General features: G+C 40.3%; 2 protein-coding genes across 4 annotated transcripts in view; one reads left to right on the forward strand and one right to left on the reverse strand.

The window, feature by feature from the left end:
- Positions 1–4,256: 4,256 nt before the first annotated feature.
- Positions 4,257–15,416, forward strand: hacd4 (3-hydroxyacyl-CoA dehydratase 4). Of its 2 annotated transcripts, none has more exons than XM_049568028.1 (7): positions 4,257–4,504; positions 6,704–6,810; positions 7,028–7,155; positions 7,238–7,347; positions 9,780–9,886; positions 11,433–11,564; positions 14,590–15,416. In XM_049568028.1, the coding sequence occupies exons 1-7, from the start codon at positions 4,443–4,445 to the stop codon at positions 14,670–14,672; spliced, it is 729 nt and encodes a 242-aa protein (XP_049423985.1). In that variant the 5' UTR covers positions 4,257–4,442; the 3' UTR covers positions 14,673–15,416. The 2 variants fall into 2 exon arrangements, with proteins under 2 accessions (XP_049423985.1, XP_049423986.1); XM_049568029.1 differs by having other exon boundaries at positions 4,266–4,500.
- focad (focadhesin) overlaps positions 14,977–15,530 on the reverse strand; it is a 75,693-nt gene continuing 75,139 nt past the window's right edge. For both annotated transcript variants that reach the window (XM_049568013.1, XM_049568014.1), the window contains one exon: positions 14,977–15,114. In XM_049568013.1, the coding sequence (XP_049423970.1) occupies positions 15,041–15,114 (74 nt within the window). In that variant the 3' untranslated portion in view covers positions 14,977–15,040. The remainder of the gene's footprint in view (positions 15,115–15,530) is intronic.

The following is a 15,530-nucleotide window of genomic DNA, read 5'->3' on the forward strand; positions in this document are numbered from 1 at the left end:
CATGGGTTCCATATTGGCTCCATGCCATTTGCCCACATCGATGGCTTTATGCAAATGGGCCCCAGATGGTTATGCTAGAGCTACCTGAGTACCAAGTGGGAATGGGCCCAATATGGACATCTTATCTGGGGCCCACTTGGGTAAACCCACACATGTGGGTGATTGGCATGGGGCCAACATGTAACTCATGAACAGTCCCAAATATGGCACATTTTTCAGCCCGTTATCTACCCACTTGGGCCCACATACAAATGTTGGCTGGGATAACATCCCAAAACTTCTGTATCTTCCGGCAAGACCACAGGCACTGGGTGAGACTACCTGTCTCTATTCTGCAATTGAGGCATAGAGGGGAGAAGTCTGTATTAAACTTATGGTGTTGGGAAGGGGATATAAGAGCTCTGTGTAAAATCTTGAGTTGAATACTTTTTATTCTGTTACAAACACTTAATGTTTTTGCACTTTCCCAGGCATCATCCCATTTGTCATCTGTGAGATTTATATTGAGCTCCTTTTTCCACATTTCCTTCAAGTGATGGGTGCCTATAGTACCATGCCCTTTAAGCATATTATGAAAAAAAGCCTATACAATTTTTCACCTTTAGTAAGAAAAGCTGCCTCTCTGTGCACAACGCACTCTGGTTTGACAGCAGCCTATCCTTCTTAACAAACGTGCAAGTCACGGAAAAAATCCTGTTTTTGAATATTGTACATTTCAATTAATTGATTAAAAGACATTAATGCGGGTCCGTCACATAAATCATCTAGGAAATTTCCTTTAGTTGCCCAAATCTGGAAGCCAGGGTCTGTTACACCTGGTAGGAAATCATGATTATCACATATTGGAGTGAAGACAGAGGTGATATGAGACCCGCCCTCCCGGTGTCTTATAACCTGCCACACTTGTCGTGGGAAATTTGGACATATCTATCAAGCCATAAACATGCAGGTTTTTTATTTACCCAGGCAGTTATAAGACATAGATGAGTACTAAGTAGATATTTACTTTTATCAGGAAGGTTAAGACCACCCTCTGAAGATGAGGGTCGTAATGTTGCCATTTTGAGCCGCAGGAAATTATTTTGCCTCTTCTCTGCTGAAAATGATTTGAAATTAGCAGAGCCGTGTGTATTTTTGCAAGACGAAACAGACACTTTTATTGTTTTTTTAAAATATTTATTTCACAATCTTAGTTACAGTGTCATAATAGAGGTTAGTTATCATCCGTACAGCACACATGTTTATCCCTCCTTTCTGTCCTTACGTTGACTCTCCATGCCCTTTGACCCTGGTAATGTTTTCTGCCACCCACACCGTTGGATGACTCAGAATACACACACTAAGGGATGACATACTGTGTCTTAACTGTTATCACTATGTTTGTGGAGCAGCCTGAGGTCAGCTGTCATATGAGGTTTCATCTAAACACAGAGATGCTGGACGGAAGGCTGAACAAAAACAGTTTACTGTTGCTCTTTGCTGTCAGAGTTTTATGGTGTGTGACCTCGATTCTGATCCGTGCAGGATGAATTTACTCTATCCACCACTAGAGAGCAGTGCATACCAATTTATTGAGCGAAGCACCCGTGACCGTGTCTGTAAATCCATGAAACACTGGATACAGAAATATTAAAGCTTTATCTTTATTTATTTTTCTTTTACCATAACACATTACAAGCACAAAAATATCATACAGACACTTTAGTAAGCCAATATGATGAAGAACTGTTCATCTGCAACAATTACATCAACTACAATCTGTTACACACATACAAAGTGGGAACTTTGGAATTTTTCAATTTTCCAACCTAGACTCTATTTTTCCCATGTTGTGGTCCCATAGTGGTTACATTGCAGCCACTTTCCCCACTGCCGCTCAGGGGCGTAGCACCAAATAGCACCACGCATAAGCAGTCTCTGTGGGCCCCCCGCCCCGCCTGTCTTGATCCATGTCTCTCTCTGGCACCTTTTGAATTTTTTTCATTTATTTATTTTTTGTGCAAAGTCAGTTTGCTTTCTTTTCCTTTCTTTATTTCTCTTCTCCAATTTTCCTTGCTACTGGAAAGACATGGTGGTGTATGCTAGTGCTCCAGCAGCATCAGCAGTCACTCACTCAGCTCTAGCTTCCTTTAGAGATGAATCCTAGTGCAAGAGCAGAATAAATGATTTCCACCCAAATGAGCAAAAGACTGCATCCCACTTTCCAGTAAGAGCCGTGTCCAGGGCTCTGGACCAGACAAGTACGCCTTTCTGTCTGTGTTTTTTATTGTTGTTTTGTTTTTGTTTGTTTGTTTGTTTGTTGTTGTTTCTGGTGTGTCACGTTTGATGTCAGGTCAGTAGACAGTAGAAAGCAGCATGGAGGCCAGTAATAATGATACCATGGTTACTTCTTTTATACATCTCTTCAGTCTCTTTGTCAAATTCAGTGCCGAATGCAGTTGAATCAGTGTTTATGCGCTGCTTGGATAGAGACGGACAGTATTTCGTGACAGCCTGTCATTGCATCTCGCTAGCACAAGGGCTAAAATGAGCACGTCCATCCAGATGTCATATTTCCATCATATTTCCATCGATGCTGATCGGAGCTGGAGCCAATAAATAGCCGTGCCTAATGGGGAGATATTTGACCTTGGAGTTTATGTCAGTCATAACCTTTCCCAGTAAATAAATAGTCAGACGTTAATGGGTGTTAGTGGTTTTTTTGTGCAGTGGGAAAGGAGCTGTAGACTGTAGAGTTCTCCTTTAAGGGGGTTGTTTCTGCCTCAGCTTTTAATACTAAAATGATCAATAAATCAGCAGAGCTATAAGCCTGTATCCTGTAGACAAGTATTGTGTGTGTATCATGTATCTTATTCCTCTGTAGAGCCCAGTGAGCAACAACTGGGATTTCAACATTGATTTCTGGTTGAAAACAGGTTGATATTATGTCTGAATGTCTAAAACCTCTTTTCACCCTCTTTTCAACCAGCTAAAATGCAGTTACGACATCAGTGAGTCACAAAAACAAATTTGTTTAATCCCGGCGAGCATTTTTCTGTTCTCTGGTCACCGGTGAAGAGACGTTCAGAACTGTTTCAAAAGTGAGCGGTTGTTCAGCGACTGTTAGAAATCATTGATTGAATGTTCACATTTAGATGGTATTTCACTTCATTCATTCATTTTCAGTACCAGCTACCAGTTACCATTTAACCTAACCTGCATGTCTTTGGACTGTGGGAGGGAGGAAGCAGGAGTACCTGGAGAAAACCCACGCTGACGTTGGGAGAGCATACAGGCTCCGCACAGGGGGCCCCCCCAGCCTGTGTTTGAACCCGGAAACCCTCTTGTTGTAAGGCAACAAAGCTAACCACTGCACCACCGACTTTCAGCTTAGAAATTTGGATGTAATTACTTAGTAAAGCTCCAAAATGACAATAGACTATTATTTGCACACTGTAAAGGGATGAAAAATCTCAGTATTGCAAATCCCTGTGAAATATGGTCTAAATGTGAACATTCAGTCAACATCTACAAATAGCTGGTGAAAAAACTTTGACTTTTAAATCCTGTCTGACTTACTTTTCAGTGGTGACCATGATGTTTTTCAAAACGTCTTTTCAACGGAAAAATGTTTGCTGGGTCCATTGTTGTTTCGGGATTCTTATTTTAAAAAAACAAAATATTTCTTAGGTGTTTTTAAGGACTTATGTCTTCAGTAAGAGCTGTTACTGCTGAGTGACAGGTTAGAGAAGTCACAAAGCATTGAGAGAGAGATTGGCACTTTGCTTTTGGTGATTTCACAGGATTTGTTGACAAAATATAGATTATCATAACCATTATTATTTGAATAGACTAATTTGTCATTTTTTCCTGGAGTTGATTGTTATTCTGAAGGTTTTTACTTTGAAAAGCAATTTTTTTTTAAAACTGTTAAGCTGTTGTTTAGTGTGTAATATGAGGAAGTGTTTATAGCTTACATGTGATGTGTGTTGTGTTACAGAAACAATTACACAAACAGCAGTAGTGGTCAAAAATATATACCTTCCCTCATTTTCACCATAAAGTACTTTTGAGGCTATGAGACATGCATGTGTGAGTTTTTTAGATTTAACTTGTTCCTGCTGCTAATCGTAACATTACAGACCTGCACTGTGAATGTGTCTCATTGTTCTGCTGCTCCTTCTCTCCTCACCCTCCTGAGCCACACACTCAGCTCAGAGTTTTCTTTCAGGGGGCTGTGACTATCTGACGTCAGACTCACACGTGGAATGTCTACTTCCTACTGGCTGTAAAGTAAGACTTCAACAACCAGCCTGAGGAAGCACTACAAAACACTGATATTGCAGCATTTTTCTGCTCCCAGTTGTGTAGGAGAATGAAGTAAGAGGCGGGTCTCTGTTCACTGAGAGAAGGAGAAACAAACTGCACTGCAAAATGATTCTCCTTAAACTCACACAGGGATTATGAGCAGCTTAACTTTCCTGCAACAAAAGGAGAAAAAGGAGACTTCAGAAAGAGAATGTAAGTGAGTATTGGGAGAGTTTAACAGCAGTGTCTGAGTCTCGCTGTGGGAGGAATGCTCAGTAGGTGCAGGGCGTGTGAAGGAATGTTAGGCTTATCATATACAAAGTTTCATTTACTGCAAAGCTTCATTTACTGTCATCTTTCTAAGCAGTAATAGCTAAATACTGTAAGGTGGGCTTAGAGTTAAAAGGTATCTGACAGATTGGTTCTTATTTTGCAGGTTTATATCCAAGATTAGCTCATAAAACATATGAACTGAGTTTTAAATTACCCACAAACTACTCTACAAATGTTGTTTTATTCTTAAAACAAATAACTTTTCAATTCTAAGATATACATACTCACACAGATGAACCTACAGAGAACTATCACCAACTCTACAGTACCCAACAGCTCTTTAGTCTCTGTAAGTTCATTGTTTTGGCTCTAAAGTTCATAACTTTCCTGTTTTGGTTCAGTCTCACTGCTCCAATTTAGCTTTTTGTTCTGCAGAAAAGCTCTGATATACTCACTGTACACTTGCTCAGCAGCAAGCAGCGGACAGACACAGTTTGAGAGTAGCATGTGAACATAGTGGAGCATTTAGCAGCTGAAGAGACAGATACTTTTCTCAGGAGTTGGTGGAGACCAAATCAGAGCTAAAAGGAGAGTGAATACTGGACTTAATTTGTCAGGTGAACAACAGCATGACTTCAAATGAATGTTTGTGTTGCTGTTTGCTAACACATTTGCCATTATAACTTCATAAGTGACAAATAGATACCATGTTAACATCTTGTTCTGCTGCCCCCATATGGCCAAAAAGTAATTATTGCTCCTTAGGAATCCCTTTAATGCAAATTTGATTCCACTGTTGTGCCACTTAAAGGTCCAGTGTGGGGGCGTCAGTAGCTTAGTGGATATTGCCGGCGCCCCATGAACAGAGGCACTGCCTCGTAGCCCCCTGCTGCGTGTCTATCCCCCACGCTTCCTCACCCTATTTTACACTCTCCTGTCCATTAAAGGCAAAAGGCCAAAAAAAAAAATCATCTAAAAAACAACAACAAAAAAACAAGTCCAGTGTGTAAAATTTAGGGAGACTGTGTGGTGTCTAGTAGTTTTTACTAGGAGCCAAATTATCCACAGAGGTCTCAAAACAAACAGATCAAGTAATTTAAACCAATGAGAACACTGAATAAAGCAGTTTCACATTACAAATCAGTGTTTCTCTGATGCTGCTTGGTACGTCTGAGATGGGCTGCTAACCTAACAGCTGCTAATGTGTGCTCACCTTTTGCCTCTGATAACTTGATTCTCACGAGGTTTTCAATGCGAGCTGAATTATCCTCAGAGGTCTCTTCCTCTCCAAAACAAACAGACCCGCTGATTTCAAGCGATGAAAACACTGAATAAAGCTGCTAATAAAGAACAGTGAAAAGCAAAATGCTAAAGAATAAAGCTGGAAAGCAGTGGCAACTCGCTAAAAAACAACCACTTTTGTTGTTTGTTAGTCTCCAGTAGTGGTCTGCAGCTTGGAGGCTATCTGTCACGCCGTCCACCATCCCCTACACCGCTACATGTAATCAGAACTACATTATTTTAGGAACACTGATATGATACGTATGAAACATACATGTGTTATGTATCCATTGTTTGCTGGAATTTACAATGCCAACATTTTCTTCTGGTGTTAAACTGTAAATATGTTGATATGTTAATGTGTAATCAGCATGTTGTGATTGTGTAACTTTCAGTCTAACTATGGCTATCAAATAAATGTTATGAAATTAAACACTTCAGTATTTTCCTTGGAAATATAGTAAACAAATTTAAATACTTAACAAAAGTACCTCAAAGTTACAGCACAAGAGCAAATGTACTTTCCATCATGTGTTTCCATATAATTTAATTTACTCAAAATAGCTTCAGGAAGATGATTCAGGAGAATATTGTAATTAAAGTGCAGCAGCATTCGCAGTTCTCCAGTAAACAGATCTTCTGACATTATGACATGTCCCAGCAGGAAAAGCAGAGGTGTAACTAATAACATTAACGACAGCTCTGCTCCACTTCCTGTGAGCGTGCCATATGGTGCCAGTTGGCCATGCCAGGAAGCCACTGATAATTATTGGTTACAGCTGTGCAAGGGAAGATGTCCAGAGTGTGAAAGGCCAATAATGAATCAACAAAAACCAAATGGCATTTTTTTTTTCTCCTACAGGCTCAGCTTCAGGCTTGCATACATTTTCTCGTATAACCTGTTCCAGTTCTGTGGACACACATGGATACTGGCTAACACTTTAGCCAGGTTTCTCACATTTGGTAAAGGTAAGGCTTATTAAAGTTAAAGGATAGTGTGTGGGATGTCTCTCTTCTCTTGTTCTCTTGTTTATGGATATTTCTAACAATGCACCTGTCCACAGCAAACTGAAGGTGTGCATCAATGATTACAATGAAGATCTGAAGTCAGGCGAGAGCAAGAATAGGCTAAGCCTCCACCATATTGCATAAGTTATATGATAACATTTGATTTTTGACTTTGCAGATGCCTTAGCAGACACATTTTACTCTGTTGGCTTTGTGATGAGTCTGTGCCAGCTGCTGTCCATCCTGGAGCTTTTCCATATCGCAGATGGGATTGAGAAAGCGAGACTCCTCCCTCGCTTCGTCCAAGTATGTATCACACTCATTATTAATGATAAAGATGTTGTGAAATGCTAAAGTATGTTATTCAGACACGCTGTCTGTTTTTCAGGTTATGGAGAAGAACATCCTGCTGATCATGGTCATCATGTTGGAGGAGATCCAGAGTAAACCAGTCGTGTGTGCGCAGTTCTTCTTGTGGAACATACTGGACCTCCTGCGGTATGCATGTGACTTACGGCTTGTCTCTTCATTTCACTTGTTCAAACATCTTGTTACAATTTTGCAGAAAATCTCAGCTGGTACAGGAATGCAGGAGCACCATCTGCACTTCTGCTAGTTTTACTTTAAAAATATTCTTTACATGTTTGTTTCTGTCCTGCTGGACACAGTGTGTTTGATCAAAAGCAAGATATCTTCACAATTAAGTAGTTGTCAGTGACATCTGCCGTAAACATTCATACTCCCCAGAGGATGAACTCATGGTATTTTATTGTACCACCCTCTCATCAGTAATAGCAAAATCACCCATACTGTAGCCTCTATGCTTGCCGACAATAACCTGTTAGTGGGCTCTGCTGACCCCATCCATACAAAATTATTTTGGGAATATAGCCTACTCCAAGTGAACACAGCATAAACGCAAAAACAGTAATTATTGCCTTAAAAGGACAGTTCACCCAAAATCAAAAATACAAATTTTTCCTTTTACCTGTTTATCAGTCTGGATAGTTTTGGTGTGAGTTGAAGAGTGTTGGAGATATCAGCCGTAGAGATGTCTGCCTTCTTTCCAAAATAATAGAACTAGGTAACACTCAGCTTGTGGTGCTCAAAGCGCCAAAAGATACATTTGAAAAACTCAACAGCAATAGCCATGTTTCCATCAGCCTATTTAGATGCGCATCTAGAAGTATTGCATCGGAAAATTATGACTGAAACGCCAAAATTCAAATTAAAATCCCCTGATTCGCACAAACTAAAATACGCTCACTTTAGCCGGGTTTTGGTTGATTCGAAATAATGTTGATTCGCAAAACAGGGGATGGAAACAGTTATGTTTTGTTTCCGGTTCTGCGGAAAACTCGCGCGAGTTCGTAAGTTTTCACCAAAGTCCGTACATTTAGTGGAAACAGACAGGATTCGTATTTCTTTTAGTGCGCATTTCCTAGTGATTCAAATCACTTTTGGATGGAAACATAGCTAATGTCTCTTTGCAGAAATCATTGCCTGGTTACTCAAAATAATCCACAGACTTTGTTGTGAGCAGTTTTAAGTAAGATCTATTTTCATTTCTACTGAACTTAATCAACCAACCATACCACCGCAAGGAAAGAATTGCGCATCTACTATTAGCTCACCTGGCACCACTGAGCTAGCTAACGTTACAGCTCAGTTGAGGACGACGCCATTATGTTTGCATCTCGCTCTGTCACGAGCCTCTTGTCCATGAGTTGATGCACACTTCCTTCTACGTTGTAACACGGTTGTCAGGTGTGGTTCGGTTAAAAAAAAAATAAATAAAATTCCCACATGAAAATGCTCACAACAAGGTCTTAAGTAACGTGGTCATGATTTCTGGAAAGAGACATTGTTGTAGAGTTTTTCAAATGTATTTTTTTGGCTTTTTGAACACCATGAGCCATCAAGTCCCATTATATTGGAGAGAAGGAAGACATCTCTACACCAATATCTCCACCACTTGGCAACTCCTACCAAAACAACTGGGACTGATAAATAGCATCACAACTAAGAGAAATATGTATTTTTGATTATGGGGTGAACCGTCCCTTTAAAACAAGATGTTTCCTTCTTTGTTTATATTGCACAATAGAACATTCCCTAAAAATGCAATTGATCAAATTACTAAAAGCCAAGTGCCTGAGGTTTTTGTAGTCCCGCCATGCCTCTTGGAACTGCTTAAATGTCTTTAGACTTATATTGAGTTGGTCTGTTAATTAATTAACAGCTGAGATCTGGAAATGTGGTAACGCCACTAATAACAAGTCAGACGGAGCAAAAACACAGTCAGGCAATCGACAGTGTCTAATAGTTTTAGAGCTATCTGAGGTACCTCATTTGGAAGTAGAATCTAGAGTCAAGAGTAGTAATGCAGGAACTAAATACTTAATACAACCTTGATGTCTAAATAAAAGTGAAAAGTTAAATCTGCATAAGTAAACCCTGCATTCAGAAAGAGGCTATAAAGCCTTGCAGAGTTAAGGGGAACTACAGTGAAAATTCTTTATGGAATTTTAATACAAGCAACTTCCTTGACATAACACCGAGTCATTTTATCTATTGTTGATATAAATATAGTGCAGCTTTTGAATCAGCTGAGAAATGTGCAGGCAGCTAAAGTTAGGGTTCAAGCACTAGCCTGGCTGCAGATCTCTGAACTAACTAGGTTGAATATATATAGGCTACAAAACAGCGTATTTATTGAGAGCTGCACCATCGTCATTGATTCAAACTTAAAATAAATGCTGAAGAACAGCCTTTTTACAAGATACAAAAGCATTGCCAAGACAGTGCACTGAGGCATGTCTTACTAGGATTAATGGTTTTCCCACTGATTCAGTCAGCTGTCAGTTATTGTGTAATGGTCTGCCATTATGCCCTCAGCTACCATTTTGACATGTGCTGTTTGATGACAGGTACCCACATGAGCTACTGTGTGTTATGGATAAACCTTCCATCGCCATGCTGTGGATTCGCTACACACTCTGGATCCCCTTATACATCCTATCAGTGGCCACTGAAGGTGACCAACTCACTGATTAACTTATTTTTTACTATCAAATTGTGAAACTGGCAGTTTTACAAAAAACACACCCGGTGGCTGAGCAGGCCTCTGCAATCCAGTCACCAGAAAAAAATGTTGGCAACGTACTTTTCTGCAAACCACTGACAGATTATATTTGTATGTTATTATATAGCAAAAACACATTCATGGGCATATCACTGAAGAGTCCTACTGGGCCAAGGCCCAGGGGGTCCAAGAGCTAAAGGGGCCACTTAGCCAGAGCCTCTGCATGAAGTCACTGTTATTAACTTCACTTTTCATGTTAAGGAGCTGAGACATTCATGTTAATAACAAGGCTCCAAAAGTCCTTATAAAAAAAAAAAAATAAATAAAATAAATTAAAAAAAAGTATGCCAATGGATATGGTAATGTTACATTGAAATTTTATGTTGTATTTTCCGTGTCAACAAGTGGTTACCATTGGGTTAGGATTAGGAACAAAACGAGTTAGTCTTGGTTAACAAAGGATCTTGTTTTGACCTAATATCTACAGTCTGTTTCCGTTGGAAAAGCAGGGATGTGTATCTAAAAACATTTCTGTCTTTCATGCCACTATCCCCACTGGAAAAACAGTGACAGGTCACTAAAAACATCCATGTTTGATGGCTAAAAGCTGCTGGAAAAATAGCATCAACAACAGAATATCCATGTTTGGTGCCAAACAATTGCTGCAAAAACAGTGACAGGTTGCCATAAAAACACCCACTTTTGGTGGCTAAAAGCTACTGGAAAAACAGCGTTGGCTCGCAACAAAACACTTGATTGGTGGCTGAGAGCTGATGGAAAAACAGCAACAAGTTGCTACAAAACACTCTCATTTAAAAAATGTGGAAACACAGCAATGACTCGCTGAAAAACAACAGCTTTTGATGTTTGTTGGTCTCGAACAGCTGTCTGTAGTGGTCTGCAGCTTGGCAGGCATCTTGCCTCAGTGTCACAGCAGCCACCATCTCCTCCGCTTTCAGATGTCAAAGTCAGCTCATATAATATGATAGGAAATCTGAAAATTAACGTATTTGTGGTTTGCAGAAATGTACAATGCCAACATTTTCTTCTGGTGACTAGGCTGGCTTCAGACTGCATCTCACATTTAGGATCATTAATGGGAGTTACACTGCAGCTGACCTCACACAGGCTGAACAATATGAGCAGCTTTAATGTGTCAGACTGCTGCTTTATAAGGGAAGTAATGCACACAACAGGAAATGAGCTTGCAAAGCAGAGTCGATGATAAAATGTCAGGAAGTGTGTGAGGAAAGATCATTCCAGCTTCTGCTGTGTGTGTGTGTGTGTGTGTGTGTGTGTGTGTGTCAGATAACAACTCACCATTGGCATAGTGTGTGTCCTGATCCAGTGTTACTTTGGTAGGAATTGTTATTTACTGGACTGCAGAGTATTTTATAATGATTTGAAGAATCCTTGAGACAAATAAAACACACTGAGAGTGTATTCAAACTTTAAAGGAGTGCCTCAGCATCTTGTATGTGTTCCGTTTCTTCCTCAGGTGTCACCATATATCAGGCCCTGCCATATTTTGAGCCGGCAGCACCAAACTCATCATCTTTGAACTCAACATTGTCAACACACATTCACCTGCCCTTCCTCCTGATGGTCTACCTGCCTGTTCTGGCTCTTGGTAAGACCAGTTAGCCAGAGTTCAGACTGAAAACAGCCCCTTGTTAAAACAACACAAGGGGCTGCAATGGTGAGGACCAGAGTGTGAAGGCGTATCTGAAAACACTGTACAGCTGTTTAGAATGCTATTAGGAAAGGTCAATGTGGCAGTTATTCAACCTTTAGTTGCAATGATCACCAGAACTTTAGATATACAGATGTTCATGTAAAAGCCCAGTGACACTGCAGTTTTGTGCCAGAACATTCTGGGGTGCCCTCACACTGTGCCAATGCAGCGGCCCTGTTGAGATGAATGAGGGGGTTGTTTTTCTCAGTGCAATCATCTGTAATGTGATGTTTTACTTATGAAAGAGGAGCTTCACTTGATTTTGAACAAAGGGAAATACTCTCTTCTCTAACACTTTTATCATCATATCATTACTCAACCTGCCTGGCAAAAAAGTACCTGAATAAGAGATGTCAAAGGTTTTAGGGATTTTCTTTTGGACAGCTGGGTGCTGCTTCCTACAGTCTTGTCATCTGTCAGGTTTGGTTCTATCATAACTGTGTAGAGACTGAAGCCTGTGCTCATATACCGATTCTGACAACCTGTGCTCCAGGTGGAGATGCTGCATAGAAGTGCTGGGGGGATGGATGAACGGTTGTTCATCAAGATATAGCTGCATGCAACTTTAACTAAAACCACAAATTCATGTTTTTAGCCATGCTGACAGCAGGGCTCTATTGTTCAGCCAAAATATCTCAACAACATTTTGTACACACATTCATGATCCTCAGAGGATGAATCCCACTGACCTTTCTGATCCCCTGACTTTTCTTAGCGCCACCAGCAAGTTAACATTTCAACATGTCCAATACCTGCAATACTGATGACATTCCCATTACCCTCAGCTGTACTTTGTATTTACTGTTACTCAGCAAATGCTTTCATGCTGACATGCTAAGATGGTGACAATGGTGAACATTAGAGTTAAAACAAACAGATACATACAATCCTTTATACCCTCAGCCATTTCACTGTTGAATTCCTATAGTAAACTGTAATATCATCTTGACCACCAAACCACACTTGGAAAATATTGCTTATTTTCTTTTTCTTTGTTTTTACTTTTTTGTTAAATGTTGCATTATATGTTAACATTGTGTGTGTCTTTGCTGTTTTCATACAACCAATAACCCCTCTGGAGACAAACACATTGATTGTTTGTATTGTCTTCTTGACTTGACTTAAACCTACTACACATCAACATGTAAGCATAGTCACTCTGAGCATTTTGGCAGACAGATGCTAACATTTAGCTCAAAGCACCACGGTGTCTAAGTCCAACCTCACAGAGCAGCTAGCATGGCTTTAGAGATACAACATGTTAATGAATGAGCTTTAGGGGTGTTTAGAGGTGTATTTTTTTTAAACTGTGGATTGAGCCAGGCTAGCCGTGTCCCCCTGCTTCTAGTCTGTGTGCTAAGCTAGGCTAACAGTCTCCATGAGTTCTAAACACATAGGCCTGAGTGGTATCAATCTTTTCATATCACATTTGAAAAAAAAAAAGCAAATAGAGGTATTCCAATCTGTTGAGCTAGTCCTTTAAAGTAAATCTTCTTACCTTCCACGTCTGACGGAAAAGTCGTCATCTGCCCATGTCCGCACAGACCCCTATGTGGACATCTGAGTTCAGTCTAAACACTCCAGTCCAACACACTGCTGTCAAGCAAGCCGTGGCCGCAGTACTGCTGTCAAGTTAGTTTTAAGTTTAATACTCGACATATACTTACTTGGAAGTTTCACCAAATGTTGGCAGTAGGAGCATGATTAGCTCACCTTCCAGCCCTGCGCTAAGGCCCTGACACACCAAGCTGACGGTCAGCCATCTGTGTGCATCTGTTGCCCTACTTCATGCAGTGTGTCCCACACCGTTGACCCTTGTCAGTGTTTTTACAGCCGATTCAGCAGGTTGAATCAGCATCTGAGATGGCGGATCCTGTTAGTGAATGAAATCACTGATTGGCAGTTCAGCTCAGCACAGAGAAGAGAAACAGAAGTGAGGAAAGTAAACAAAGAGCTAAACAAAAGAGGGAGTGAGACCAAAACAAAGTTGTTGCATAAGGTCAGATTATTGTTCCTTAAGTCGTTGAGCACTTTAGCAGAAATGTTTCCAGATGGTTTGCATTATTGTTTGCTGGCGCACAGTAAAAATGCTCAGTTTTTTTCAGCATTAGATTGTGCTGTTACTGTGCTAACTTGCTAACTAGTGTCATGACAGTCTTCTAGTTTCCCTTTTGGAATAATGCTGGTGTGGAGAACAATGACACAAAGCATCGAGAACCATTTCTGTTAAAGAGCTCAATGGCTAAAGAAAAATAACATTACCTTATGTAACAGGTTTGTTTTGACCTCACTCCCTCTTGTCTTCAGCTGTTTACTTTCCTCACTTTCGTTTCTCTTTTCTGCGCTGAGCTGAACTGCCAAAAAGAATGATTTCATTCAACGGACAGGCTCCACTGTCTCCAACACCGCTCAACATGCTAAATTGACCAAAAAGAAAGCCAACAAGAGCCAACAGAGAAGGACACACCATAAAGACAAGGGAGACAGATGCTCACTGAGGGCCAAACATTGACTGATGGCCAACCATCAGCTTAATGAGTCAGGGCCTTAAGAGTTCACTGGCGAATGACTGAGTTACTGGTAGGTCAGGCTGTAGTCAGACTGGAGGCTTTGTTTGTTTGTTCCAGCTGTGATCACAGCCTAACAAAGCCTGAGATTTGCTGCGTTTTAGAGTCACGGCTTGTCATGCCTCAACATGTAGCAACTCCAACCAGAGAGAAGACAGACTGTTTGCTACCACGTATACTTGGGTGTAAACTATTTAGCTTTACTTGGTAAACAGCTGTATTATTCTGTAATGACCATCCTTTTGCAGCTGTTAGATTTGTGCCATAACTATGAAATTACTAACAATAAGTAGCAAACACGGTTTTCTTTTTTTTTTTTTTTTCTTATTTTCTAACAGTACGGTCTCTTTTAGGGGCCTCTGTATCAGTCTGGCAACTGCTGAAGGAGAGACAACACCACCTGGAGAAATGGAACAAGAAGAAGAAAAAGAAATGACACCTGCACAATGAATGTTTGGATCACTTAAATCTTTCAGGAACTGTGACGGTCAAGTTTTTTTTTTAAAGATTATGAGGACTGTGACTTTGTAATTTTAGGGAGTTGAGGGTCATCAAAATGTGTGATCACTAAAATCTGTATCTTTAACTCGAGAGCCAGAAAAATCAAATTTAACACCAATAAGTATTTCCTGCATTTGATGAAGTTTTAATGGGAACAATTGTTTTAACAGCAGTCAGTGAATCCACGTCCAGCAGATGGAGGCAGGACAGGCGCAGCTTGAGTGTGTTAAAGCTCCAGTCATGTTTCTGTGAAGGACCTCTGTATGCATTGCCAGGGAAACAGTCTGTAGTGTCTCCTCTGGGCTACCATCCGTATGCTCTGGTCCACACAGCTTTCTTCTTGAATTCAGTGGAGGACTTCAGGGCCAACAGGGCAGCTGAAACAACAAGGATCAGATAAATCAATTGGAACGAATCCAGTTTGTAATGAAAAAGGAAGTTTCATCTCTGTTCATCTCTGCCAAGAATGTTGTTTGCTCCTGTGAATGTATGATGTAAATGGAAAGACAGGGTGGGTTTTGGGGTTTCTGCTACTTACTGCCAATCTTGATGTTTACATGATGTGATGGCTTTAAGTTGCCATTCCATAAAAAACCAAAATCAGTGTTTCCTCCTCTGTAGAGTTTTTTTTTTTTTTAACACAGTTGTGTTTACATCCAGTTTTTTTTTTTTTTTCAAAGACACACTTGCTGCATCCTAAATCACATACTATGCACTACAAACTCAATATGTGAACCATCACTCAACATGCTTTTGGGTGAAGTGCAGTTTTTGGACGCACTAAGCTATTACC

The sequence above is a fragment of the Epinephelus fuscoguttatus genome, linkage group LG23, assembly GCF_011397635.1.
Source record: "Epinephelus fuscoguttatus linkage group LG23, E.fuscoguttatus.final_Chr_v1".
Lineage (NCBI taxonomy): Eukaryota > Metazoa > Chordata > Actinopteri > Perciformes > Serranidae > Epinephelus > Epinephelus fuscoguttatus.